We start from the raw sequence: 27036 nt of genomic DNA, 5'->3' as shown, positions 1-27036 counted from the left end.
ACTGACCTGTAAAAGAACAGACTGACAATTTGTAATAGGCCATCTTTTATTGAGAGTTAAGATCACATCTCCCCATGGTGCGCAGAACGCGCTATGAAAACAAAATACAGAAGATCGCTTTAGTAAATACACACCGGTTAAGCAATGCTACTTTTTGGCAAAGTGCTGTATTTTGTCGGTTTTCAGCTTGTGTTATACTATTAAAAATAAGAGCCAGACATTCTTCTGTATCAAAAGGACTGCTACAAATAGAGAAGTGGCTCTGGAGAGAAGCTGCCATATATGCATAGACTGCTGTACAGTATTAATCCTAACTGAAATGTCCCTTTTGAATCTTCAAGTTTGCTGTGTAGAAGGCACAGTTTAAAATGCAAGTCTGTCTATTGACCAATACATATGAAAATACAGTTTCTGCAAGATTCATGAATATCAATCAGTATGAGACAGTGCAAGGCCTCCACTTTTACAAGAAAAACCACACACGAATACAATTCAAAAAACCATATAAAAGCCACACAGCTCACTATTATAACAGAAAACCAAAACAAATCTAATTGCCCAATAGCTCCAGGCACAAAACAGGGCTAGACCAACATAAATATGTAAAACAAATTAACAAAAAGCCATTGATGCAGTACTCGCACAATAATATGGTTTCCAATATTACAAATTGAGAAGCACAGCTTTGTGCAACAAAATAGTTTATATCCTGAAAGATATAGGTTTTCATCACCAGAAAGTCATCTAGTAATGCAGTATAAAAAGATCAGTATCTCCCAATTCCAGGAGCAGTCTAAAGTTGCATTTAAGACCAGACCAAGGCTCTCATTGTAATGCCTGGGAGCCTTACACTCTCAACTATCTCCCCATTAAGAGTTAAAGGGTTACTTACTCTTTCCAACACGGGGAGCTGGAGACTCCATCTTCCTTCATTTCACTTTAAGAAAATTAAAGCTGAAGGAAAGTAGTTACTTTTATATAAAGAAAAACCACAGGAAAGCAAAGAATTTTCCTGAGCTAGAAAGTTGGCAGTGAGAAGGAAGTTTAAGACTGGCAAAAAGCTGGAGTGATAAAGGTAAATAATCTGAAGCAAGTAAGAGCATTTGTGAACAGATGAGAGACTAGTGAAACTGCAGCTATTTGCAGATAAACTGGAGTATTCGGACCACAAAAGAATTTTATGGACATGGGCACATACTGCTCAAAAGAGTAGTAACAAAATCTGTTTTGGATTCTCACGACGTGACCGATTTTGTTCTTTCACTGTCCATATGAATTCAGTGTGTCTTAAAAAAAAAAAAAAAAAAAAAAAAAAATCAGATGAGACTAGCATACCCAGGACAGCACCTCTAGCTTTTATATGTTTAACTACTTGTCAACATCCCTTTGCAACAATCTTAACTAATCCCAGTGAAGCAGCACATCTGCATTGAAACAGATGTTATGAATGCTGTTTCCTGTACACTAAATATGTTCTGCAACAATTCCAGCTGCAGGATGTGCAACAGTACCACTACATCAAGGTCAATCCAAACTGTTGGAGTTTTGCTTCAGGGAAACTGAAGCATTTGGCTGAATTTAAAATACTTCACAGGTCTGGAATAATTCACATTATTGATCTTGCCTAATTTCAAAGGCTCCTTATACTAACTTCTGTTTAAGGACTGCTGGAAGACATGGTTGAACATCACGTTAACACTTTTATGCCCTAGGCACCGAACACAAGGTAAAACACAGTAAGTCACATCAAGCACTGACAGAAAGGGGGATAATTCACTTATATTTCCCCCCTTCTTTCAGTGCAGATTTCTGCTTCCTCACCTCCCTAACCATTTAACCTCCTTCCTAAATTAATCTACTGGGGTTCAGCAGGCCATGTGGCTGCTGTGTAATACATATACTTTGTTAACAGGTAAACTTATTTTTTTTTTTAAGTGCCCACCAACTTCCAAAACATCTTGCAAAGTGTTTTTAAGAAAACTACTTGTTAGTTTTGAATGGCTTTTCTTTCCTGTTGGCCCACAAAATTGCTATCCAGTCCTTCTGCCCTCAATGGGCCAAGGGAACAACTGCTGTCGATCCATCTCAATTCTTAAACACCCTGTTATCACTGTGTTTAGTTCTATAAGACTGTTTTTCAGCATCCTCTTCTCCTTGCCACACACTGCCCCTCATTTTCAGTCACAATTAACTCAGACTTCATTTTCATAGAAGACGGACAGAGAATTAGGATAATTTCTAATAAAACCTTCCTTCTAGCTAATTTTGAGTTATTCTCAATCTGTAAATATGAGACAACCTAACAACAATTAGCAGCTCAGAAGCAGTTTGCCATCAGCCTGACTTCTTTAAAAAGCGGTCAGCTACTGATGGGATTAAAAGAACAGTCGATCCAAAATCTTTTTCCTTTAACTAGACTAAAGAGTAAATGAAATAGCGTAGGGGAAATACATCCTTCAGAGACAGAAAGAGAAGAGTTAGAGAAAGGGAGTAAGAACTCAAACTGCACCGAATAAAACCCAGGTCAGGTCTCTGGGCTGTGTGTCTGCACTTAACCCATAGGTCCACTTTTCCTTCCACTGCACTATGAGGTACCACACCTGTAACACCAGTGCCATATCACACTGCAACAATACTGGGGGGACATTTAACTCTTTTCCGATACCCAACATACCTACACAGACTCCACTAACACAAGTAGGTACTAGGCAATTCAGATTAGATGTCCTTCTCGTAACAGTTCAGCATAGCTATGTAATATCCACTGGCAGCTGTAGTATTTTCTTGTTAGGAAGAAATCATGTATGCTGAATATGGACAGACATACAAGCTGTCAAGTACTAGTCATTACAGCATACGGCTAACCTCAAATTTTCTAACTCCACTTCGATGAACACAAAGTGTAACTGATTTCCACCTCAGTTAAGTTCCTTTAAAATACAAACTAAGAACCCATCTATACATCATAGTTTATAAAACAGCACACAAATATTGTACTGATAGGCTTCAGAGACATTGATATTTAACATCAACACTTAGGACTGCTGCAAAATGTTCAGAGTGTTATGTGCCATTTCAAAAAAAATGCAACTCTAGTTATGATTGTGTTTGAGGGATTGACGATCAGCTTCAGATTGACCACACTTACCTATGCATGAAAACAAGAGCAACCTAAAAAACAATTAGACCATAGATTAAAACCACAAAAGCCATCAGTAATTGAACTGACGCTGGCAAGGCTGGTGAACAAACAGTCCGTTGTGCTTGATTTGCCGAGAGTGGCAATCCCTGGTAAGGTTTTGGCGACGGAGACTGTTTCTGTTGAGATAGTGTCTTTCATTACGGTCTTTTATCCAGTGGGTAGGACGAAAGCTCTTGTTTTTTTCCAGAAAAGCTGAACGAGTAGCAAGAGCTGTGACATAGCAGTGAACACGCTGTCCCGTTTCATTTCGGGCCTCCAGTCTAGAAATGGAGCAAGCAGATATCTGTCATTACTGAGGTGCATTGGAAAGACAAGCAAACTATGAAGGGCAGAACACTGACATCAACATCCAGCATTTCAAAAGGGCACTCTTATTCTACTGGACAGAGATTTGGGCGGAGGCGAGGTCAAGCCAGTTCAGGAAAACTGCACTGGGAAGTAATACCCAGTGCTGCACAAGGGCACCACAATAGCCTTCGGACTTTTGCACCCTTCCTTCCCCACCCCACCTCCCTAAGCCCAAGATGCAACACAGATCAGAAATAAAAGGTAATGTGTGTCACACTGCTCCAGCTTTAGAAGACTCTGCGTTATCCGCTAGGCAAAGTTCAGGTTTAAAAATCATCTTGAACACAGGTGGCTCAGCCTGAAAACAAGGATGCTAATGGAAGTGTCACTGGATTGCCAGCCACACGAGTAAATCCAAACAACATTCATGCAGAGGAACAGAAAAGATAGACCAGTTGTGACACACACAGGAAATAACTTAGAAGGATTGTTCCTCAACCAGCCCTCTAGACTTCACGAGCAGAGAGTCAGCAGTTTTGGCAAACCCTTACTCCATCATGCACGAGTGAAAAACAAACCAGCAGCCTATGCAAGCAGGGACTGACATATTGAAAACTGACTTCCCTACTTGACAGAACAATCACTGGTGTTTCCTGAATCTTCCAAAGTAAAGCTAAAAATAGCCTGGCAGTTTCAAAAGCAAAGCAAATAACAAGCCTGAGCGCCCCAGTTGCTGTGAGACCAGTAGCATCAGTTGCTTGCCTTCTTTTTCCCCCACCCAGGACTCCATGCCTAGCTGTCATCTCAGTGGTTCCCCAGAAAGGTGTCTGCAAGAGCAGGAGCTTGCTTAGCACAAGCAAGAGGTCTCTTGGGAAGTCTGTTTTTCAGCACTAGCATGACTCTACAATAAAGTCTCTTCTGGAAGAGCTTAACATGCATTTGTTGTATCACATCTCTGTAGACGTGTCTGGTCTGCTGTGCCCATGGCACACCCTTGTGGCCTTGCTCTTGGTGGGCTGCAAATATCTAGCACAGAAGTGAGCTCTTCTGCTGTCCCCCAGCTCCACACTGGAGTGAAATACCTTGTCAGCATGGGGACAGTTCCTCCCTTCTACAATTTTTTTCCTTCAAGTATCCTAATCCACTTGATTTTGGCTCTTGAGTAGCTTGATATGACTGATGAAGCCTATAGACTCCAGAATAGCCATGTGTGACATGCTGTTTTTTCCCCTGTTCATTCACGGGATGTTTCCCTAAACCTAACACTTGAAATATAAAGCAAGAAATAAGTGAATAACATCACACAAATCAATTCACAGTGCCTTGCAAATACCTTCTATGCAGATCACACCAGTTTAATTTACACAAGGGTGCCTGCAAATACAGGGCTACAGTGCTGGAGGTGGAATTCCAAATGAAGCCTTTCTGGGGAAAGCTGTAAGGAGCTAGGAAGCCACACCACACTTACCAGAACCCATACTTCCTAACCATGCCCATGTTGCAAGTTACTAGCTAGCAAAGGACATCAACTGCTAATACAAAGTAGTGTGGTTTGTTATGGAAAGGCGACTAAACTGGCAAACACAGGGAAGTTGATACAACATCCTTTTGCTCTGAAAGGAATTTAAAAGGAGCAAATATATTTCCTCCACCAAAGGAGAAAAACTGGTTTAAAATTGCTGGTTGAAGGTATTTAAGCTTCCTCCCCTTCTTATCAAATACCCTTCCGGCACTGGTTTGCAAACCAACACTCTTCTACTTGTCATCTTAAAGCGAAACTGGGATAGCAGAGGTGATTTGAATTAACTAAAAGGCCACGTACTCTTCCAAAACATAGTATTTTGGTATCTTGGTGGTTGCCTTTGGTAGCCTGGCACTAGTGAGCCCTAGGCACCGAGAGCACAGGGCTGATGAGCCTCCATCAACACTGTCAAAGTGTAATTTTAGACAGGCTGTGTCTAAAGCTAAACTACATACATTCACTGCTGCCCCCCATCATCTATTTCGCTAGAAAACAGAAGTGTCCTGCTGGATGCACTACAGAACCAGACCTCACAAGAAACATTAAAGGCTTCAGACCCCACCCCAATTAATAACGAAGTAATTTTTCTGCACTTAGCATTTTGAATTGTTAAAGCAGATGTAGTTAGGCTTGATCAAGTAACATCATTTGGCACAAAGGTTAGTCCTATACCCAGTATTGTTTTGGCAGACAAGGCTCTAGAGGAAGCAGTGTTGCTAGCAGCCTGATCAAACAAAAAGCACTGTCCCAAAACAGCAGTACTTACTGTTACTGTGCCAGTGTGCCTTAAGCAGCTTTTCTTGGCCCTACAATGTTAAATGGCCAACCATTAAACCACTAGAGACTTCAAAACAGCTTTTGAAACTTACTGCATTATCAGTGTCATTGATGTTTCCAGTTTCTGTAGTTTGCCTCAGCTTTAGACTCAAGTCTCCTCCCAGCTCTGCCACTCAACATAAAGTACACAAAAGTCTAGATCGTCTGACAAGGAATTCAGCATAAAGAAACGTGCTCACATACCAGTTGAGGATCATCACACCTTTAGCCTCCCCGCACATAGTATACAGTTAAGCCACTTTAATAAGACAGGACTCTTCTCCAGAAGAATTTACACTATTATCCCCGGTTCAAGCCACTGAAGTCAGTATCCAACTGTGTGTTACGGTCCACTGCAAACTGGTATTTTAGATATACTGGTCTACTGTCTTTCACTAGGGCATGCCTCACAGTCTACAGTTTTCTTGCAGACTCCTTCAGACCCTCATTGCTGCCTGCTTACAGCTTCCCCCCCAGTTTAAGCTAAGCTAGACTCTCGATGCTTAACTTCACAAACTGCACAAATCCTCCACTCTAATAGCATCAGCGCTATACTTTGAGATGACATGCTGCTGTATGTCACCTGTTTCTTTGAACCAAGAACTTTAAATGCAGCAAAGAGATGATCAGAAAAGTCAATCAGCATCTACCTACAGCAACTCTACCACTACACTCATTTTTTCCTGTGTAACAAAGTTTAGTATACTATGATTTATTATTTTTAAAGGTAAGCACCAGTTGGTACAAAAAAAAAATCACTTTGTTATTAACCAGGACTCACAAAACACCCAATTATTTCCTAATCAGTGAACACATGGGCAAGTGTGGAATCATAACAGCAAAGTAATACCCGACGTGTATACATCTACATACACTATACTTGTATAGATGTATATACTGGACATTTAACACCAAAGCGGCAGGTAATGGCAAACCTGCCTCTGCAATAATCCCATATGGCCAGATCTTCTTTAGGACCTGAAACCAAAAAGCACAACTTCTTACCTTGCTAAAAGTAGAAGTTTGCAGCACAGATTCTACCTTGAGGGAATTAAGTTTTGTGGAATATTTCAGTTTGCTTTTGCTCCACAAGTCACCTGTGGAAAAACTTAATCCTGTCCTAATCTATCACTAGGCTGAGGAACAACAGAAAAAAACCCACACTAAAACAAGACTTCCCTGTCAGGATAATTAAATAACATTTTTCATCTCTCATCAGATGACTGAAAGGGTACTGACTAACAGTTATGATAAATCCACATAGCTATGAAGCGGGCAAAGTGCTTTCAAATCTATGTTACCAGCTACAGAGTTAACTACCACCAGTTTCAACAGGACCAGAGTATATTCTGCAAGGGAATAATTAGGCTCCATCAATATTCATTGCAGTGTCAGAACAGCATGCCAAACTGTTTCCTGACACAACCATCTTGTATAACATTTTTCTAAGCAGGCAGGCAGCCCTGACCACCCTACCCACCTTGTCTAGTATTCATGCTTTATTCACCTGCTCCAAAATAAGCTGGAAAATTCAGTATTAAGTGTCTAAACTGATCAAGTAGAAACCAGATATTTTCAGCAACAGGGCTTCCTGACAAGAGAAGTCAGACATACCTGGGACTACCTGGGCTGTGAAACTCCTCATCTCCACATGCAGTCTCATTAAGGCTGTGACAGGTATTGTGGACAGCATACACAGACATGCTGGGATGCTCTATTAGGAGATTCTCCATTGGACTGGTTTCCACTTTGATAGTGGTTAATCCACCTGCAGTAAAACATGGGGGAGGGGTAATAAACCAGCTCTCCTCCATGGGACACGACTCAAACTGGATGAAGCAAGACTCGCTGGCCTCTGGCAAGTGTTCCAAAGGAGATGGTAAACAAGAGAAGACCGGGGAGCCGTCCGTGGTTGATGCTTCAGCGATGTCTGCTTCCTCCGCGGAGCAATTAGTGCAAGTGTCTGCTGTAGGTGGCCATTAGTCAGTCGAGCAGAACCCATGGATATTGGTGATTGCAGGAGGCAGAAAACAACAAGGTTGCATGTAGCCAGAAACAAGATATATATATATAAAAAAAAAACAACGAAAGAAAGAGAAATAAAATCCTATTAGCACATACATTATTTTTTTTCTTTTAAAGTAAGGGGAGGGGAAAAGGGAGTTCCCTGATAAGCCATGCTAGACACGTAAAACAAGTGCTATCAGTAAAGCAATAAAATTGCGTAATAAGTCAAATATTTTATCTGTACAAGTGGTTCTGCTGAAGGCTGTATCAGGCTTCTAAATCTGACATCATTTTTCTCATGAATTTACATAACATTCTTTGGTACATTTGCTTCGAAGACACTCTACGCTCTAATCTACACTGGGGTTTTTTTGGTAAAGTTTCTCCCGGGCTACTTGTTTCTTCGCAAGGAAGCAAGACAAGCAAGAGCCAGAGCAGGACAAAGGCAGAGCTTACATTTGACAGATGTCTTACCTATAAAGTCAACCAGAATCCACTCGTCGTCTTCTTTTTCACTGAACTCTGGCTCTTGGCTGGACAAGCTATCAATCTCTCCCATGAGCATGTTATTTAACCTCTGGAACATTACTAAGGCAGGAGCAAGACTTTGGCTGGTAGGTCTTTATATCCAAGGTTCAAGGCACAGCTCACACTGTACTAGCAGAGTGGCATAGACTTGAGATTAAAGTGCATAGATGCTTTATCAGCTTAGGTACAGGGCACACAGAGGCATGACTAGTAAACAGTTTATGTGAAACCTGCAAAAAATGATGACAAGGGTCTTAATGACAAAGCAACACGTAACATCTCTAGGGAACAAATAAAAAACCCTCTCGTTAGTGCAGTCAGAAGTACCAGTGAACATTTTTCCCTAAGAGGAGAGGCAGCTTCACTGGCATTCACCATCCCCTCCCAGCTACACGCATACAGGACAAGCCTAGGTCTCTCAGAGTCAAGTGCCTTCCCTCTTGACCCTCCTCCCATGCAAAGGGCTGTTTAGCTGTCAAATCCCACCTTCTCCTATGGGAGGAGAGGAGTCTTGTGCCTATGCTCACCAAGATGCTCCCCGTCTGTCTTCCTCCTGGACTGAGAAAGATGCAAAGGGCAATTGCATGTTTTCTGCTCCAGACAACACATCTCTGTTGACACAGCCTCACACCTCTCCCAGAGATCCCTGCCAGTGCTCCCAGGGGTGCCCAAGGCAGCTTCTTCTCCCTCCCATCACACACAGTTCACAGGCACCGCCTACAAGTTAATGCAGTGGGCAGGCATGTCCCACCTTCAGGCTCAAAGCACACTGGATAGTCACCGGTGACATCATTTTCACAGCAAGTGCCCAACTAGTCATGTATGGTAAGTCTAAGTAACAAAGAAAAGTAACTTGTATACTTAATTAAAACCAATGTTTTAAACTCAATACACTTCCCTAAATCTACATGTAATTAGTCACCATAAGCCTGATGTCTGCATTTGGCAGTTAAGGTGAAAAATCCCGTTAGCACTGAGAAGCTGAATGTTCAACCACTTCAGATTAGCATGCCTACAGCCCTTGAATATTTACATATGAGTCGATAAATAGAAGCTATTGAAGTAGCAGAAAAAGACTATATGTGAAAAATATCCACTAATTTAACCGCAAATTAGTTTCACCATAGTGATATTTGCATTATCACAGCACATCAGAATTATTACATATTAAACACTCCTTTAATAATTAAACAGGGAAGAAGATATGCATGTAAGAGGGTATGAGTGTCTGCATTCAGGAAGCGAAAGGGAGTAAGACACACTAGACTAGACACACACAGCCATTAAAAGAAGATACAATCCATGAAGAATATTATTTAAGGACAGTATACCCTGCTTCACCCGTAACTCTCAGACCACACTAAAGGGTCACGTTGGCCTCCTACGTCATCCTACCCCAGGACACCAGACTCCATCACCTACTTGTTCATTACAAGGACAAGCACCTGCTCCATACATATAGCGCTCCTATAGACATTTATGCAGCTACTTCTTTATTCAAACAGCACAGAAAGATAGGATTAGAATTCAAAGTACTCTTCAGAAGCAATATGAAAAGGTACAGCGTAACTCAAGAAGTTGTGCACTCAAGTTCTTCTACAGGAACTATCAGCCACAGGAAAACACAAGACTAGGAACAACTGGCTCAGCTGCCGTAGCGATAAAAGGCTCGTTTTTAGGACCACACTCGGAAGTCAAACGTCTGGGCTCTCCAAGAGAGCTGCAAGAATGACCATAAGTCTACAGAAACACAATAAAATTTAACAAATGGAAAGATTTAACAGAGGGAATGAAAGAAGCGACAACAGTAGTCAATTATGTTAAGAAAGAGGCAAACATTTATTCCCTTCTCCTATGTTCACAGCAAGCAGAAGCAGCTTTTAACTGCAGTAAAGTTAAATTTTCAGTGGTTACTAGCAGGAAATGCTTTTAACCATTAAGGCTGCTAAGCCCTGGATGGGTTACCCAAGGAAACGCCAAATGTCCACAGTGTTCCTGAGCATCTTCTTGAGAAGGTTTGAATGCTTCAATTACAGACAGAGCTTACCACAGATAAAGAAAAGAACTCTAAGTGAAAGTTTGAGGTCTGTAGCTTTCCAGTTATCTTCCACATCCATCCCTAACCCTCTTCTGGCATAAGGCCTATGAACAAAAGAGTTTGTTTTTTCTTTGGGCTAACTAACTAGCAAGCCACAGTGTACTCGCTGATCAGCACTGGCTTTCCCTGTACTCCCAGATGCATGCATTGCCTCCTTCCTAGATCAAGGCTGGAAGTACCTTCAGGCAGAAGCTGTCTTTCTGTTTTGTACAAGATGAGAGCTCACACTCCTATATTAAGGCTCCACAGGCATCCACAGCAACATCAAATAATTAACCTCTAACAAGGAAGAGAGAGATCCCCATTCCTGAGAACATAACGTAAACAAACTACAGCTTTTGACCCATAGATGTCTTTCTGTAGATCAAAAGCAGTTTGTCCCATTTCCCCCTTCCTCCACCCCAAGGAGGATCCAAAAAAACCATCTGAATCATTTAGAAACGGGTCAATGTTTTGGCATCCTTTTGGATAACTGCCTTTAAAAATGCCACACTTGCACATTCTCGTGCAAGGGGACCATGAAGTAACGCTGTTATCAAGGGCCTTTGTTAGGGGAGGCAAACGAGACAGAGACTGAAAGAGAGATACTGTAGCTCTTAGACAGGAACTACCAGCTGCAAGAAAAGACCAGGAACAACTGACTCAGCTACAGCGGTGATTAAGAGGCTGTTACAGATAACACACCTGATGCATGTCAACAATACTGTATTGTTGTCTAGAATCACAGAATGGTTTGGGTTGGAAGGGACATTAGAGGTCATCTAGCTCCCACCCCCCTGCCACAGGCAGGGACACCTTCCACCAGACCAGGCTGCTCACAGCCCCATCCAGCCTGGCCTGGAGCACTGCCAGGGATGGGGCATCCACAGCTGCTCTGGGCAACCTGTGCCAGTGCCTCACCACCCTCACAGATCAGAATTTCTTCCTAATATCTAATCTAAATCCACCCTCTTTCTGTTCAAAGCCATTGCCCCTTCTATCACTACCTGCCCTTGTAAAACGCCCCTCCCCAGCTTCCCTTCGGCCCCTTCAGGTACTGGAAGGCCACTGCCAGGTCCCCCCGGAGCCTTCTCCTCTCCAGGCTGAGCAACCAACCCTCACTCTCCCAGGCTGTCTTCACAGCAGAGGGGCTCCAGCCCTCTGACCATCGTCATGGCCCTCCTCTGGGCTCGCTCCAACAGGTCCATGTCCTTCTTATGCTGGGGGCTCCAGGGCTGGATGCAGCACTCCGGAGAGATCTCACAACCCCATTAAAAAAAAACAACCAACAAACACAGGGTGTTTTTTTTCTTTCTATCCTAGCAGAGGAGAGGAGATGCACACCAAATAAACCGAAAAGCGACACACACACACACACACCCCGCAGCAATCTGCCGGAGCTGGGCCGCCGGCGCCCCCCGCCGCAGCCCCCCGCCACCAGCAGGCGGCTCCCACACGCCGCTTGCAGCGGAACCGGCGGCTGACCCGGCAGAGCCCGCAGCAGCTGCGCACCTACCCGGCTGCACCCCGGCGGCCAGCCCCGGGGTGGGGACACACACACACGACCCCCAGCTGCCGAGCACCCGGTAAAACGGGCAAAACCCTCCCCGTCTCTACGTTTTCCGAGGAGAGAGACCGATGCACGGAGAGACGGGACCTCCGCTGCTGCTTTGCGAACCGCAAAGCACTATTACACCCCGCCGCGCAGTGCGCGGGGACAACAGCAGCGTGCTCGGCCCCCATCCCGCTAAACGAACTCACCCGCACCGCACCGCCCGCTACCGCACCGCCTCCGCGCCCCGCGGAGCCCTTTGTTGTTACGGCCGCGGCGCGCAGCTGACGGCCCGGCCGCCCTGGCCACGCCCCTCCCCGCCCCTCCACCAATAGGCGGCGGCGGCGGCTGTCGCTAACGCACGTGACGGGCGGGCAGGGACGCTGCGGGGGGGGTGGGGCGGGCGCGGGGGCGGGGCGGGGCCGTCCGGCCCCGCCCCGCCCCCGCGCCCGCCCCACCCCCTCTCCTCCCGCCGTTACCGGCGCCGGTTATGAAGTTTAGGGAAATAAAGTGCTATTCCGTTAAGCTGGTAGTAATATAGACCTCGGAAAGCAGGTGGTGAGGAACAGAGTTAACGGCAGTCTACAAAACCTTAATTTATAACGTAAACACATACGCAAAATGATGGCTAATTAAACGTGCTGACTTAATTAGGAGCTAAATATGCACAGCCTTCAGTTATAGAGGGGTTGGCCCCAGAGGGGTTTTCAAAGATTGCCTAGATCCTTCACACCCCCCTGCCATAGGCAGGGACACCTTCCACCAGACCAGGCTGCTCACAGCCCCATCCAGCCTGGCCTGGAGCACTGCCAGGGATGGGGCATCCACAGCTGCTCTGGGAAACCCCTGCCAGGGGCTCACCGCCCTCACAGTTCAGAATTTCTTCCTAATACCTCATCTAAATCCACCCTCTTTCTGTTTAAAGCCATTACCCCTTCTCCTGTCGCTACCTGCCCTTGTAAAAAGCCCCTCCCCAGCTTCCCTTATGTCCCTTCAGGTACTGGAAGGCCACTGCCAGGTCCCCCCGGAGCCTTCTCTTCTCCAGGCTGAGTATCCCCAACTCCCAGCCTGTCCTCAGAGCAGAGGGGCTCCAGCCCTCTGACCATCTTCATGGCCCTCCCCTGGGCTCGCTCCAACAGGTCCATGTCTTTTCTGTGCTGGGGACCCCAGAAAGCTGGATGCAGGACTCCGGGTGAGGTCTCACAGGAGCAGAGTAGAGGAGTAAAATCACCTCCCTTACGAATCATTAGGCTGAAGGACCTTAGCTGGGCTTTAAAGTTTACAAGTCACATATCTGAAGCCCTACAAAGCTTGTGCATTACATCACTTACTTCATCCACTCCCTGTTTTTTCTTTAGGGAAAAAAGAAGAGGCAATGAACATAAATACAGTGCTCTTCTGAGAGATGAGCAGCTAAAAGGAAAGGGATTTCCAGGCAGTGAAGTTACAGTCCAGGAGAGCTGTTGTAGCTGTGCTGCACACCTTCACTTGCTTCGTGTAACTCCAGACTGCAGCAAATGCTGGCCGGGCAACAGCCTGCAGCCTTCTGAAGATGCAGAAATAAATGGGTGATGTGTAGGCAAGCAGCTTTTTACATGCAACACACTTTAACCATTTGGGATTTTTCATGGTTTCAGTAGTGCTGAGTAACTTGATTTGTAGCAAGCAATAGTAACACTTTCTACTAAAATACAAGGTGTGCAACATGACTGCCTTACAGTTACTGGAGTCCAGATAAACCTTTTGATCTTTTAACCACAGTGTTTAATGTCTTGTTTGTACACCTTTCCCCCCCGCCGCCCTTCCTTGTAAGGACAAAGCTTTTCTATGTAGAACATAATGCAGAAAGTACATTCTGGAAAAATGCTGCAAAGTGTCCTCCTGTGGCTGGGAGCAGGCTGTGTGATTTGACTGACAAACTGCTAGCTGTACAATTTGCAACATTTTTTGCAAAAATTTCAGATGTCTGGTATTTGATGATACTTTTCTAGACTGAACTAACCCTTCCTGAATTATGAGATCAACTTTATTTTTATATCAGCACCATCAAGGGGTATAAACTGATTGTATGTTCGATTGAACTTTTGGTTTATAAGCTGATACAATGCATGAAAAAAACCTACAAAGTCTCTTTGATTTTCAGTGACAGTGGCTGCAAGGCTGAAGGGGGGAGGGGAGATGGCAGAACCAGCGCGTGTCTGCGAATTCAAGATAGGCGAGACAGAAAATTAAATTTACAGAATAAATGCCCCAAAGGTTTTATCTGTATTGCAAAATTACATTGTGTTAGAACATGTTAATTAAGGTGATAGAAAGCACTTAGTGTAGACAAGAACTGTCATGTTTAGCAGCTGGGTTACCTTGGGTCAACAACAACAACAACAAATGTTAAACATGGTAGTCTTTGTTTATATTGACTTTTACATTAAGCATTACGTGTTAATCAATTAACATAATGTATTTTTCCAGTGTAGGCAAGCCCTAGGAAGGCTTGGGTTGTATTTGAAACACAGACTCTGAATGAAGTTAAAAGGCCAGTGTTCATATTTTTTAAAGTCCTCTGAGAAGTAATTAAAGGGATAGAACCTCACTTCTTTCTGTGGTGTTGCTTTCAATTTCTTTTCCATCAATTTCACTTACCTTATTCCTTAATTCCCTATTGTCACAAAACGGTGGAAACAATAGACTTGCTCATTCTTCCCTCCATATCACATTGCTGTTGGCAGGAGAGGGGCAGATCTGAAAGTTACCCCGCTTCTCAGCCTGGCAACCAGTGTGCTATTGTTCCAGTCTGACAAGTACTTAGGCATATGAATGGTTTAAAATTAAATAAATTATGTGTGTCAACTTAAATACCAGCTGACCAAGAGCCTGGGTATTTCATCCTCCACTCACTGAGGTCAACAACAAATTTTCTGGTGATTGCAATGGTGCAGGTTGTGGCCTTAGATGCTTTATCCAAAGTCTTTCAAATCAATTAGCCTTTCTATTGATTCTAATGGTTGTTAGATCAGGCCTTCAGACAGCAAAAGAAATACAGTCACTTTGGTCCGGGTCTTGCTGGACACAAAAGCTGACTGGCCTTCCCTTGTGGAACTTGACTTCTATATTTGTATTACAGAAAAAAAAACACCAGACCCTGAAGAGATCTCTGGAGCAAGGGAACCGTTCATGTTTCCAATAATACATGCCCTTGCATGATTCTGAATTACTGGTAGGAATTAGCAGAGAGTCTGTCGTACTTTCTGTGTGCTCAGTGGCAGCTTAATGGCACAGCCATTGCTGTGCCTGCAAAAATTTCCCTGTGTGTCCAGAGCGCCCTGTGTCACAGGAATAGTAAACGACTGGGAAGCTGTCCCCTGTTATTTGAACTGTATTGATTTTTCAAGATCCTACATATTAATGCAAGGCATGACCTATTGTCCAGGTTCCCACTGCGATGAAATACTACAGCAGTATTTAGCAGGCACAATGTATGTCTAGCCATGGAGTACAGAAACACTGACCTTCTTACCACAAGACCTGTGAGTTACAATGAGCACATTGAGCTTATAACAAAGCACTGCCATGTGTTGTGCCTCTTGGAGAGGCCCTACTCCACAGACGTGCCTGTTTAAATGGTAGGTGAGAATGCAGATCTATCTCCGCATTAGAATCATTGAGTAGCAGGGAGGGAGAATGACGCCAGAGCTTGCACAGACTGAAAAATAAACTCCCTCTAAACCTTGGAGAAGATATATCCTCCAGACAAATAAAAATTCTTTCCAAATAATGTGCAACAAAGCACTTTGATATCATTCTGAGTGATCTGCATGAACAGATCCATTGACCCCATGTAGCATGAACCTAGCATATCTGTACAGGAACATCCACACCATTCATCTTTGCCGATGTGTGTCATTGGTTTAAGGTGAGTGCAGCACAGCCACCAAAACCAAAGTTTCGGTTTAATGTTCAATTAAAAACCGATGCCCTAAACCTAATCATAGTTAAGACCAAGCCTAATGCCTTCTGCTCCATGGCTTCCAGATATCTGGCTGTGGCAGAAAGTCCTGTGCTGTATGGGAAGAGATTCTGTGCAATTTTGCATGACTCTGCAAGATCACTGCTGTCAGACAGGTCTTGGTCTGTCCAGCTGAATGCATTATGCAGAAATAGCTGGGGTTTATAATTTTAAAAATATCTCAAGTTTGTGATTAACCACAATTAAATACTATTTTTTCCCCTTATGGAAAGGATACTAGCTCCTGTTCAAAAGAGTCCAAGCTTTTCTGTCCAAATTTAGGTACAAACACTTCAAACCTGTTGTTCAAAGCATGAGCAGTCTGAACAGATCCAAGCTTAAAAAAGCACAGTCTGACATTTGTGTCCTTGCACAAATGTCAATCCCTTTTTTTGAAGTGGACGTCTAGATTTAAACAGCAGTCTCAACAAAAACAGGCACTTCCTTTTCTGCTCTTCTTCCTCTGACTTTAGTTAGCGCAAAGGTTTCTGCAATGCTGGCTTAAGGACACCAGATTGATTGTTCCTGCTGTAAGTCACAAGTTTCTAATGATATTTTCTCAAACAGCAAGTTAAAGTTTTGAGTAAGAGCAGGCCTTTCCAGACTTTTATGCAAAACAGGTGTTAGAAACCTGTTTCTGTATTTCTAGAGCATGAATTCAGCAAATTCAAGAATCTAGTTTTGACATTAGTAGGAGCCTCATGATTTGGCTGAATGAGATCCAAGGAAGCAGAAATTACCAGATATGATCCTCCAAACCAGACCGAAAAAGTTGAGGGATTCAGTTTTCTGTTGAAGAAGTATTATCTTAAAACATTAAACCTGTTGTCCTCTTCAGCAAAGAGTCCACGTCAGAATAAAGTTATTTTTCCTTAGAAACTGTCAAAATGTAATTCCTGCTTTTCATATCGTTCAAGAGCAAAACCAGGTATTCAAATAGCCATTGGCAGCAAGCCATTGTAAATCATAGCCAGATTAAAAAAATAACAGTAAGCCTAGCGACACTTTGAGCTCTTTTCCTCCGCTCTGTCAAAATAAAAATCCTCTTAGAAGTCAGTATAGATTTCCATGGTCTGAATAACTCTGCTTTTTTTTTTTTTTTCCTAGAGCAAGTTCATCAGCAGCATTTGAACCCTTAGGTCAGACTGGAGTGTGTCGGGCGACTCCGCAGGTAGTGCTGTACTGCAGTGCCAGTTAGCAGGGAGCCAAAGGCAGATGCCTCTTCTTGTGTCATTATGTGAACCGTTTTTTTCCTGAGCCCAGAGGCATACATCAAACATTTTCCATTGGGATTGTCTGTCCTCTTTCATATTTGCCTCTTGTACTAGAAAAAGTCCAGCATATTTTCACTACTCTTGCCTGAACCTGTCCTCTCCTTCAGCACTTGGTAATAAAAGACCCTATTGTACCTCTGTGTACAACCAGGAACCATGCTCTTCTGCTGTTTTCTTCTTTGCCCTGTGATTAAAGAGGCTTTCCAGAAGCACACCTCCTGCCTAAGACGGTCACATTAAAGGAGAGATGACCTGTGAATTTTTGACTGTGGCAATGAACATGCATTTGTTCATTTGTTACATTTATGAAATTCCTACATGCTTCAGATGTTTGATGGGTTATTACCATGGTTATTAACCCTTCATAGTTTTTTGTTCTTTATTTCAGTGGTGATGTTTGGATGATGGGCATCCCGTGCTCAATGTATAGGCAAGTCTGCTTGATCAACTACAATAGCTTGACTTTAAGAGGAACTAACCTTGGTACCATAATTTATTTTCCTATGCTAGATTCATCTTCATAATGATTGTCAGTTAATATTTAGTGAGAGGATAAGTAGGTTTCTCTGTCTGCAGCATATCTGCGTTTTAAATCATGTGGGAATGACAGACGGCACGCAAGACAGCTTCCTCCTTAAATTGCCAGCCCAAAGCATGTTTTGTTGTGTGGCTAGCCATGCTTAAAACCCTTCCTTGAATTTTTCTGCACAACCGCAGAGTCAGCAGACACACATTGTTCACATCTCTGAGGCATTTTTAGTCTCACCGGTGATGCATTTGTTTCCTTTTAGCTCTCCTACTGATTCATATACTTCCTAAAATAGTGAGCACTATCTTTGTTCTGTTGTGACGAGTTACAAAAGAATTAGCAACATTAGTTTAGCACCAAGTAATATGAATCACATCATATGGTTGGATGTGCTTGGATTTCAACTGTAACACTCCAACTGATTGCAAATTACCATTATTTTTGAAAGATCTCTTAGTCTTTTGCAGGGTACAAAGCCACGAACCGTGATTCTGCATTGTTATTCTTTTCAGCCACAGAGGTTTCTTGCAAATACTGAGCCCAGTGTTTCTCAACCTAACTCAGATTGGCCCCAATCGATTAAAAAAAAATAAAAAAGCCAAGTACTTCTGAGAGAAGATCAAATAATGTCTGTCACCATGGAGCCTGAGGTGATGATGGTGGGTAAAAAAGATGTGACCTTTCCTGCTCTCAGGTCTCAGGCACTGCATTGGTAACAAAGCCAATCAATACTTCACCACATCCTTAGCTTGCATGTTAAAACTTAATTTTAGCATAGTATATATACAAATATATATGTGTGTGTGTATTTCATAATTACTTATACAGTACTATTACAGTATATATGTATGTATATATAGTTCACACATGGAGGAATTGACTGGCGATCCCAAGCACTTATTGACAGGTTCCCTTTCTTGCTTAGGTCAGGCAGGATGAACGCCAGCATTCTGTGCCAGCTGAGCTCTGCTGAATGAATAAATAACGTGGGAGGTCTTGCCTGTTGGGATAAGCATTTCATAGAAGCCAGGTGCAAGCGTCATCATTGCATACTGAATCGCTGCAACTCAGAATCTGGTATTACAGTCATCTGAAGAGCTCTTTTCAGATAGCATTTTAAAACTGGCTCCGCACAATAACAAATAAATGAGGTTTCAGCCTCTGCAAGATATGTTCTAATAAGCCTCCAGGCAAGAGACATACTGCCACATGCCCTTCCAGTCTGGAAAAGTTAGTGTTCACAGCAAGGTTTACCTTCCCTGCATAACAACGTAACTCCCCAGATGACAGCAAAGATTTCAGTAAAACTTGCCAGCAAGATTGTCTTGTCCTGTCATCACAGCAAGAGACCTGTAGTTCCAGATTCAGTCGTTAAGTTGTTGCATGGCTTTGGGCAGACTATGTAACCCCGCATAAGTTCCTTGTAACTCTGCCTAAGTTCCTCATACTAGGATGTGGAGGATGTGGTCAGGTAGTCAGGTACTCCACCGGGATGATGCAAGAGAGTTGTGTGCACTTAACCCTTTTTACTATAGGCTAAGAACTTTTCAAACAGTCGTATTGTTGTGGAAAGGTTCTTGGGTAAGGTGAAGTAGAGCTGCTCCTGGGGTGTTCTTCCAGCCGCTGTGAGGTCCAAAACCTAGAGAAAGTTAGTATGCTTCAATTCCTAAACACACACAACAAAACGGTGCTTTCTTGGCTATGAGTGACTGTGACAGAATGCGACAACTTGACAGTGATGCCCTCGGTCTCAAAGCACCTGGTATCCCCCAAGGCTCGAACCCAGGAGCTGAGGGGCTAAGAGTCATTCGCCTCACCTGTGCCAGTTCTTCAAAACACGCTACCTGATGTATTTTAAAGATACATCTTTCATCCTGCTGCGGTGAAAGTGGTCAAGTATTAGAAATTTTTTTATATAACAAAATTCCTGGCAGAAGCAGGGCCTTAGAGTGTCTTCCAGGGTTTTTGGAAAAACAACATGACTGGTTGTGACAGAATGAGGAATGTGTTGTGAGAAAACAGGCAGTTCAAGAGGAGAGCTAAATAAAAGATGCTGAAGTTGAAAGAACTCTTTTTCTCTGTGCCTGAATTTTAGACATATTAACACTCAAATGTCAGTGTTTGAATAATTAAGGTGGTGTAATGAGATGTAATTGCCAGAGCTGCAAGGACAGTAAACATAACTGCGCTATTATCAGGACAAGCTGAGCTCCCAATGGTGCAACAGGTCAAACAGCTATAATCATACCACTGTACCTGGAATAGGATAAGGGAAGGGGCCACGTGCAGGCTGCACATGAACATATTGTACCTGGGCTCTGGAACTATAACTAGAGCAAAGCTGAAGGTTTATAGAGCCCAGACACAAACCAGCATGATAAAGCTTAAAAACATTTGAAAGTAAGTTGGAAAAAATATAAGCTTAATATTCAACTGAGCAATGTCACATTAGTTAATTACATTGCTGGGATTGTTAGTGAAGAAAATGAAGATGCTATTTAAGAATAGGAAATCCAAGATTTTACGTCTGGTCAAGAATAATCCACTGCAAAAACACAGACTGAAGAGCAAATGAGTAGGGAGCAGCCCTGCAGAAATATTCTGGAAGTTGCATATTCTTTCAAAAAAAGCAGACTACATACTCAGAGGTACAAATATAAATAGAGGCTATAAAGTAAGTGAAGTAATTCTTCCACTTTTCTCAGTATTGGCAAAGCTCATCTGGAGCTCAGTGAGCCTGGCTTGGGGCACCATGCTTGGGGGAGATAAAACACTCACCAGGCTACAAAGGAGAGCAATGTGTGTGATCAGAGCTCTAGAAAAAAACAGATTAGATGGGAAGATTGGAGAAATAGGGGGTGCTGGCTCTAGTGAAGAGAAACTTGACAGAAATATGAGAGCAGTCTTAAAAAATAAAGATATTGCAGATTAATAAGACATTCCATTGCAGCAGAAATAGGCTTTGGTTAGACATTAGGAAAAACTTTCTAAAAATAAGGCTAGTGATGCATTAAGCTAGATTGCCTGGGGATTGTAAATCTTATTAAAAAGAGATCAGATAAAACTTAGTCAGGAATGACGGAGATAAAATTAATCCATCTGTAGAGAGTGGGATGGTATAGATGACTTCTTGAGATCCCTTTTCATCTGTATTTTCCATGATCATCCAAAAGATGAGTGTTTTGTTTTTTCAGACTTGCTTATTTATTCACGCTGTTTACTAGCTTCTTCATCTTGGAAATGGAAATCCCATTATTCAGTTCCAGTCAGCGCTGATTTCAGGTTTTTCTTGTACTCTGTAGCAACACAATGTGACTGTTCAAGTTGCAAAGACATCAAGACAAAGATTAAAATGGTGTTAGTTAAAATAATAACTTTGAAGTGACAATCATACCAGTCAAAATTCTTATCACTGGCTCCAAATCAAAAGGTTTAATGAAAACAAGTCCTAAGTCATGGGTCTCAGGTAATGTGCGTGGTCTCTGACACTTCAAAGAAACCACGTTTGGATGAAATGTGCAAGTTTACTGGGACAGGCAAGACAAGAGTCAGGAACAAAGCCATTTGGATCCACTCTGCAAAGCACCTGTTCCCACTCTGGTGTGCCACACGGAAAGCAGGAGGTCTGTTATTATTTCACAGCGCTGCCAGCACCCATTGACACTTGCATACACAACCATATCCACTGCCAACACAGAACAACCTGGAGTCCCTCTAACAGAAAGGAGGTGGCAGGTGGATTTAAAGGCTGCCCACAGTGCTCTCACTGGACAACTGGGCCCTTTGGTAGGATAAACCTGAGACAAGCTCAGCAGTTTAGGCCTCCTCCTGCTTCCACAGATGCCTTTGGTGGTTTTCTTCCTCCAGTGTTCCTATGGCGGCAGAATCAAAGCCTTGAACAGCTAATCTTCCTGCCTTATATCCAGGGAGATCTGGGCAACATTTGACTATGCCTCTGTCTCCATGTAATTTTGGTTATTACCGAGAGAATTTTTCACTCGCCTTCAAATTATTTAAACTCCATTACAGTGATCCTTGTCGCAACATGTTAAGGCACTTGGCTCCTGAGCAAGTGCCTTATAAAAAGGATAAAGTGCTTCTACTTATTATGATTAATATTGTTTTGTTAAATATGGAGGGCACTTTGGCTGCCCTCCCCCCAAGTTGCTACAGCAACACACATCTGTTAGGAGTCATTCTTCTAATTGTGTCAATTAGGCTTATATAAGAGTATTTCAGTGATCCAAACACTGTGGAAAGCAAGGTCTGAGGTCTGGCTGAAGATGAACCTCATCCTCCAAACACTAACGAAATTATTTTAAACTTCCTTCTGGTGTAATTGCGTTAGTCATGGTGAGCAGGAAGCAGTGCAGTGGCCCGCTGAGCTGGGCAGGTTTGCTTGCTTCTCTGATGGAAAGGAGCACAACAGGCAGCTTCTGAAATGCGTGTCAGGAACAGAGGAAACAAAAAGTGAGCTTGCACATTGTTTGCAATCCCTTATTTAATGATCAAGCAAAGGAAATTAGAATGCAAACCCAGCATGTAATGATGTTATATTAATGATTAATAATTTACAGCTAAATGGTGCCAGATTAATGACTAATACTTTACAGCTATACATTGCTTTTCAAATAAAACCAATCTGTGAAATACATACAGATGTACAAAACGACAACAGTGAAAGTGCAGCAAATATCTGATTGAGATCTTTGACTGGAGCAATTTGAAAGCTGCAGGGCCATATGTAAACTTTCCAGACAGCAGCAGGGCCTTTCTCATGCGAGAAAAACATACTACTTTCCACACAACAAAATTAAATGAAGGAGTTCTTACTAACTAGCTACTTATTTTATTAGCTCTATCCTCCAAGGGTGTTTTTGCAACCCAGATCGTTACATGTGAATAACAAACACTTTCTGAAAACGTGGTCTACTTGAGATAGTTGTCGTTAAAATATTAGCAGAAGACACTCACTTGCTGTTACATGACATTACACCACCACATGTGCCATGATCCGCCAATGTTGTGACTCATCATAGGAGTTTGCTAGAGACTGGCTATTGAAATGCCATCCAATTGCAGTTAATTGCTGGCTGAAACCTCCTGAAACAAAGAAAATTGTATCTTTAAAGTGAGACAACTACGCGTAATTACAGCCTGTGATAGCCATCAAATAATGTAACTGTCTAAATGTAACAGTATCGTTGTTCAAATATGTAAATCCACTCATCCAAAAGAAATCTAAAAGTTTCAAATTCTCATCCTGTGTTGCAATGGAATTACAGATCAGGTTGGAATAGTGCTTATTGTGTAGAATACAGTGAGAAAGCATTTTCACATAATGTTTTCAGATTATAGGAAAGTGTAAAAATGGCACTTTGAAGAAAAGTTTATCCTTGCTTCATTTTTAGCGCAGTTACTGGAGGGCCACAAAGTAACTCACAGTTGTCTATGCATACCAGACCAACCTTGAAATGTTTTCATGTTAAAAGACGATAGTGGCTTATACAGGGTAAAAGATGAGAAAAGGACCCCCTACACTCACGGATGCCAAACCTCGGTGCTAGCCACATTTAATAACTTGCTAACTCTAGGGTAAAATAAGGATCACTGTACTCAGAGCAACCTATTTTATCTCACACCAGGCTGCCTAGTGCTGGAGTCTTTGGTTCAGAATTAGACCGTGGAGCTGAATGCTCAGTATGTGAAATTGCAACACTGAAATGCACTGGCTTCCCTTTGTCAAAGAGGGGGTGGGGAGGAGGCAATGGGGGGGAAGGAAGCAACTAGAGAGGTTCCCCAGCTTAGCATTTCCAGTGCAAGCATTGACCTACATTGACCTGCCTCCCAGAACTGAAGCTTTGCTATACTGATGCAGAAAGGATTACTTCTCCATGGTTTTTAGTCGTCAATCTTCCAGCCTAAAGCTCCTTTCTCCTCAAGGTTCTCAATAATTCTTCTGTTTCAGCAACCACAGAGTTGTCATAAATCACCTTTCTGCATCAGCACTTTTTCCCCTTCTGTGCTCTCTAAGGGTGTTTTGTCATTGATCTCATCTGCCCTGCAACTCTTTTCACTATTTTAGCTGCATTTAATTAGCACAACCATTTATAATGCTCAGAACTGAACTCTGGACTGTTTGTGGATTTGAAAACAGTTGGTTTTTAAAAGGTGTTTTAGAAATGCTTTGAGATCCCACACCACCAGAAAAACATGGGGAAGTGAAAAGGAGGGCAGCAACTAGGCATCTAATTTTTCCAGCAACTTCTGTACTTTGCTGGTTGTTTGACTGATAAGGGGCACTTATCAGTCTGGGGGAGAATGTTTCTACCTACCACCGCAGATTCAGTATCAAAATTCCTATGCATGTTTGTGACCTGAAATCCTCTACAGAAGATCTTCCCAGTTCCTGCCCAAGTGAGTCCCCTCTCCTAGACCCCCAGGATCTGACAAATCACTTTGGCCAAACAGAGCTGGGAGGGATTCTCTTCTAGGAGTAAGAACGTCATCTGTAAACCAACAAGGATGATAACTGCTGAACAATGTGAAGTTTCCCTACCTGTGATGGCTCTGCTTTGCAGATTCCTCTCGTGGAAAAAAACACCCTTGAAAATAAATCTGGCATTATTGCCTGACTACATGGATATTTTACTAACTATGCACTTCCCTGAAGCACTTGAGAAGTTACTTGAGTTTGGTGTCCAGAACCGAAATGTCAAGCTTCCTTGTTTACTCTGCAAGTTTCTTCAGTACTTTCAGTTTCCTACTACTTTGTACATACTCTTCCCAAGGATACTCAAGTGCTTTCTGTTGATCCAGTGAGGACTGGTACTACCATTTATATTTTTCAGTTACAGAATGACAGCATCCGTGGATTCTGTCAGAGTCTGGGAGGTGCCTCGAGATTGTCTGGTCCACCCCCTGTGCTCAAAGCAGAGCCAACTAGAGCTATTCTCTACCCCATGCCTGGGCTTCCTTTTGGTATATAAGGAGAAAAAGTGCAAACATGAATGCTTATGTGGACAGCTGAAAGAGTAGGATCTCGATGTGAGATGGGGCAGACCGATGTGACAGGGCAGAAGCACTCTGTGTGACCTCTGAGGAACCACGCTGAGTTTCCGAGGGGATATGGCTGCCTAAAGATGCAGCAGAAAGCAGTTTGGACATGCAGGCCCTGCTTGCTGATCCCAGGACCTGTAAGTGCCCAATATTTTGTCAGGAAAAAGATACTTAGACACCCAAGATCCTGTTTCTGTGCATGGCTCTAGGTGCTACCATCTTGGCAGAGCTGGCTGTCAGAGCATCTCTTGTATATCAGCATCCCTTACTCACCTCAGGGACCAATCCTAGGAAACTCTGTATCTTCTCAACAATCATTTTTAAATGAGTATAAATTGAACAGTGTCTCAGGAGTCTGTGTGGGTGTCTGTACTCTGTATTCTTCAGTCCTGTCCCTACAGTTGTTCCCTATGGTCTGCGCTGTATAAAACTGTCAGATCATTTAAGGATACTTCAGTGGGGTTGGCAGCCCTGCACCCCTGCACAATGGGTTTCAAAAAGAAACTTTTTTCAAAAAGAAGCTTTCAGGGTTTGGGGCACTCTCTTGCTAAGCAGCTGACTGCACGGCCTGCTTTCACTGGGACTGCCTGGCACAGGCCATGAGAAGCTGGGATGAAGGAAGGACAGAGGAGAAGAGGCTAGTTTCATACCATGAGCAGGGAAGGAGGCTGCCACTGGGAGGCAGAGAGCAAAAGTCAAGTTGGAATGAATCCGTGTTGGTGTCCTTGTAGTTCTATAAGTTTTGGACATGTTGCTGTCAGCCATTTGTTACAGGTGAACTTCCCAAAGCATTGTCTCATCCCCTGTGACTGGCACGCTGCCTGACCTGCAACACCCCCGGAGTGCCTGTTCTGCACAGAAAATTTTCTCTGAGCCCTTTTATGAGCTGTTACAAGAGCCTTGGAGGCTGCAAGGGTGCCTGGGATGCTGTAGCACTGCCAGCAATCTGTAATGTTTTGCTCAGATGCCTGGCAGCACACTCAACCCTGCAAAAGTTTGAAGCCTGGTTAAAGTTCCTGGACAGGTTAGGGGTCAGGCTGAATTGACCATAATGATGAGGAATCCCCTCAGGCCACCAGTGTTTTAAACAGCAGAAGACAGCAGAAGTTCCTGCCTTGTGCCTGGTGGAATGTATCCAAGTGCCAAAAGGCGCCGTCATCTTGAACTCTGCCAAGGTAACCAGTTTATGAATTATCCTCTTTTACTGACAAGGCTGGGGCAGATCAGGGTGCAGTATCCTTCCTAGTTCTTGCCGATACAGACCCCATGTGGCAGGCAGCAAAACTAATGTGGGTCCTACTTCTGTCTCTAGTTTTGGTGAAATGGCATTGGGTAAACTCCCTTACAGCTCAGTGTCTAGGACAGGGCACTCACAATACCAAGTTCTACCCTTTACCTCACTCTAACACACAAAAGCAGCAAGCACCAGCATGCCTGCTCAGGGATCGCAGGGCAGAGGATGAATGGCAGAAGAGGGAGTGGTCCATACCCAGCCACAGGGACTGCTGCTGGTCTCATCCCCTCTGTCTCAGGCAGCAAAACTGGAAACAGGCCTGTGGATGTTTCCTCAGTGGAACAGGTCTCATACCACCCTGTGTCTCTGCCAATACCCATTAGCGATGTGTCTTGTGCACCCAAAAGGTCTTGAACTGTGATTAGATGCAAGTCAGTTAAAATGACTTGGCCCAGGGACCATGAAGTGTCAGCTGCTCTCAGATGTGACCATTACAGACAGTACATCTGTTGTCACAGGAGCTCAATGACAGGACTTCAGAAGCCAAGCTGCCACCCTTGTGCTTTAATTACTCAGTAATGCTCCCAGCTGTAAGTTCCTAAAAAAAGAAAACATAGGAAAATGTAGAGATCTCAGTAGAACATGATAAGGTTCTGGAATAAGTTGTTCTCTCATACTGTTGCCTCTTTGTTGAAATGCCTGAGGGCTCTCTCACCTTGCTATATCTGCTGTCACTTCTTTCTAGACTTGTCAGGCACAAGTCCTAGTGATGCAGTTTCCCATTAATTCACCTTCCCTCGCTTGGAGTGCTAGTCTGTTTTGCAGGGGTCCAAGCAAAAAGATAAACAAGAGCAGTGTTCACAACAAATACACCTGGCTTCAGGCACAGCAGACAACATTTAGCTCTATTTTGGCTCTGGTAAAAAAAAATTCACTTAGTGGATT

General features: G+C 43.2%; 1 protein-coding gene and 1 long non-coding RNA gene across 5 annotated transcripts in view; both read right to left on the bottom strand.

Moving 5' to 3' along the window:
* Positions 1-28: 28 nt before the first annotated feature.
* On the bottom strand, positions 29-12349 carry TP53INP1 (tumor protein p53 inducible nuclear protein 1). 3 transcript variants are annotated; one of them, XM_080379467.1, is made up of 4 exons: positions 12202-12349; positions 8310-8593; positions 7443-7794; positions 29-3462 (listed from the first exon to the last, which is right to left on the bottom strand). In XM_080379467.1, the coding sequence occupies exons 2-4, from the start codon at positions 8419-8421 to the stop codon at positions 3213-3215; spliced, it is 714 nt and encodes a 237-aa protein (XP_080235593.1). In that variant the 5' UTR covers positions 8422-8593; positions 12202-12349; the 3' UTR covers positions 29-3212. The 3 variants fall into 3 exon arrangements, with proteins under 3 accessions (XP_080235593.1, XP_080235595.1, XP_080235594.1); XM_080379469.1 differs by having other exon boundaries at positions 7443-7791; XM_080379468.1 differs by lacking the exon at positions 12202-12349 and adding an exon at positions 11557-12183.
* Positions 12350-22281: 9932 nt separating this feature from the next.
* LOC308060566 overlaps positions 22282-27036 on the bottom strand; it is a 9195-nt gene continuing 4440 nt past the window's right edge. The window contains exons 2-3 of one of the 2 annotated variants that reach the window (XR_013926784.1): positions 26347-26689; positions 22282-22901 (exon numbers count right to left, since the gene is read on the bottom strand). This is a non-coding gene — a long non-coding RNA (uncharacterized lncRNA). Of the gene's footprint in view, positions 26690-27036 lie in introns of both variants that reach the window. The other variant, XR_013926783.1, reaches the window with a different exon arrangement.

This window comes from Falco punctatus (genome assembly GCF_963210335.1).
Source record: "Falco punctatus genome assembly, chromosome: 3".
Classification (NCBI taxonomy): domain Eukaryota; kingdom Metazoa; phylum Chordata; class Aves; order Falconiformes; family Falconidae; genus Falco; species Falco punctatus.
The sequence above is the reverse complement of the archived record's forward strand: the minus strand, read 5'-3'. Positions and strand labels throughout refer to the sequence as shown.

What these genes read in the sequence shown, in the direction of transcription:
- TP53INP1 (XM_080379467.1), bottom strand. Translation starts at nt 8,421, where the DNA reads ATGTTCCAGAGGTTAAATAACATGCTCATGGGAGAGATTGATAGCTTG. An exon ending in GATTCTGGTTGACTTTATAG is followed by an intron (nt 7,795 to 8,309) that starts GTAAGACATCTG and finishes GGCCACCTACAG; the next exon opens with CAGACACTTGCACTAATTGC. An exon ending in CACAGCCCAGGTAGTCCCAG is followed by an intron (nt 3,463 to 7,442) that starts GTATGTCTGACT and finishes CTCCATTTCTAG; the next exon opens with ACTGGAGGCCCGAAATGAAA.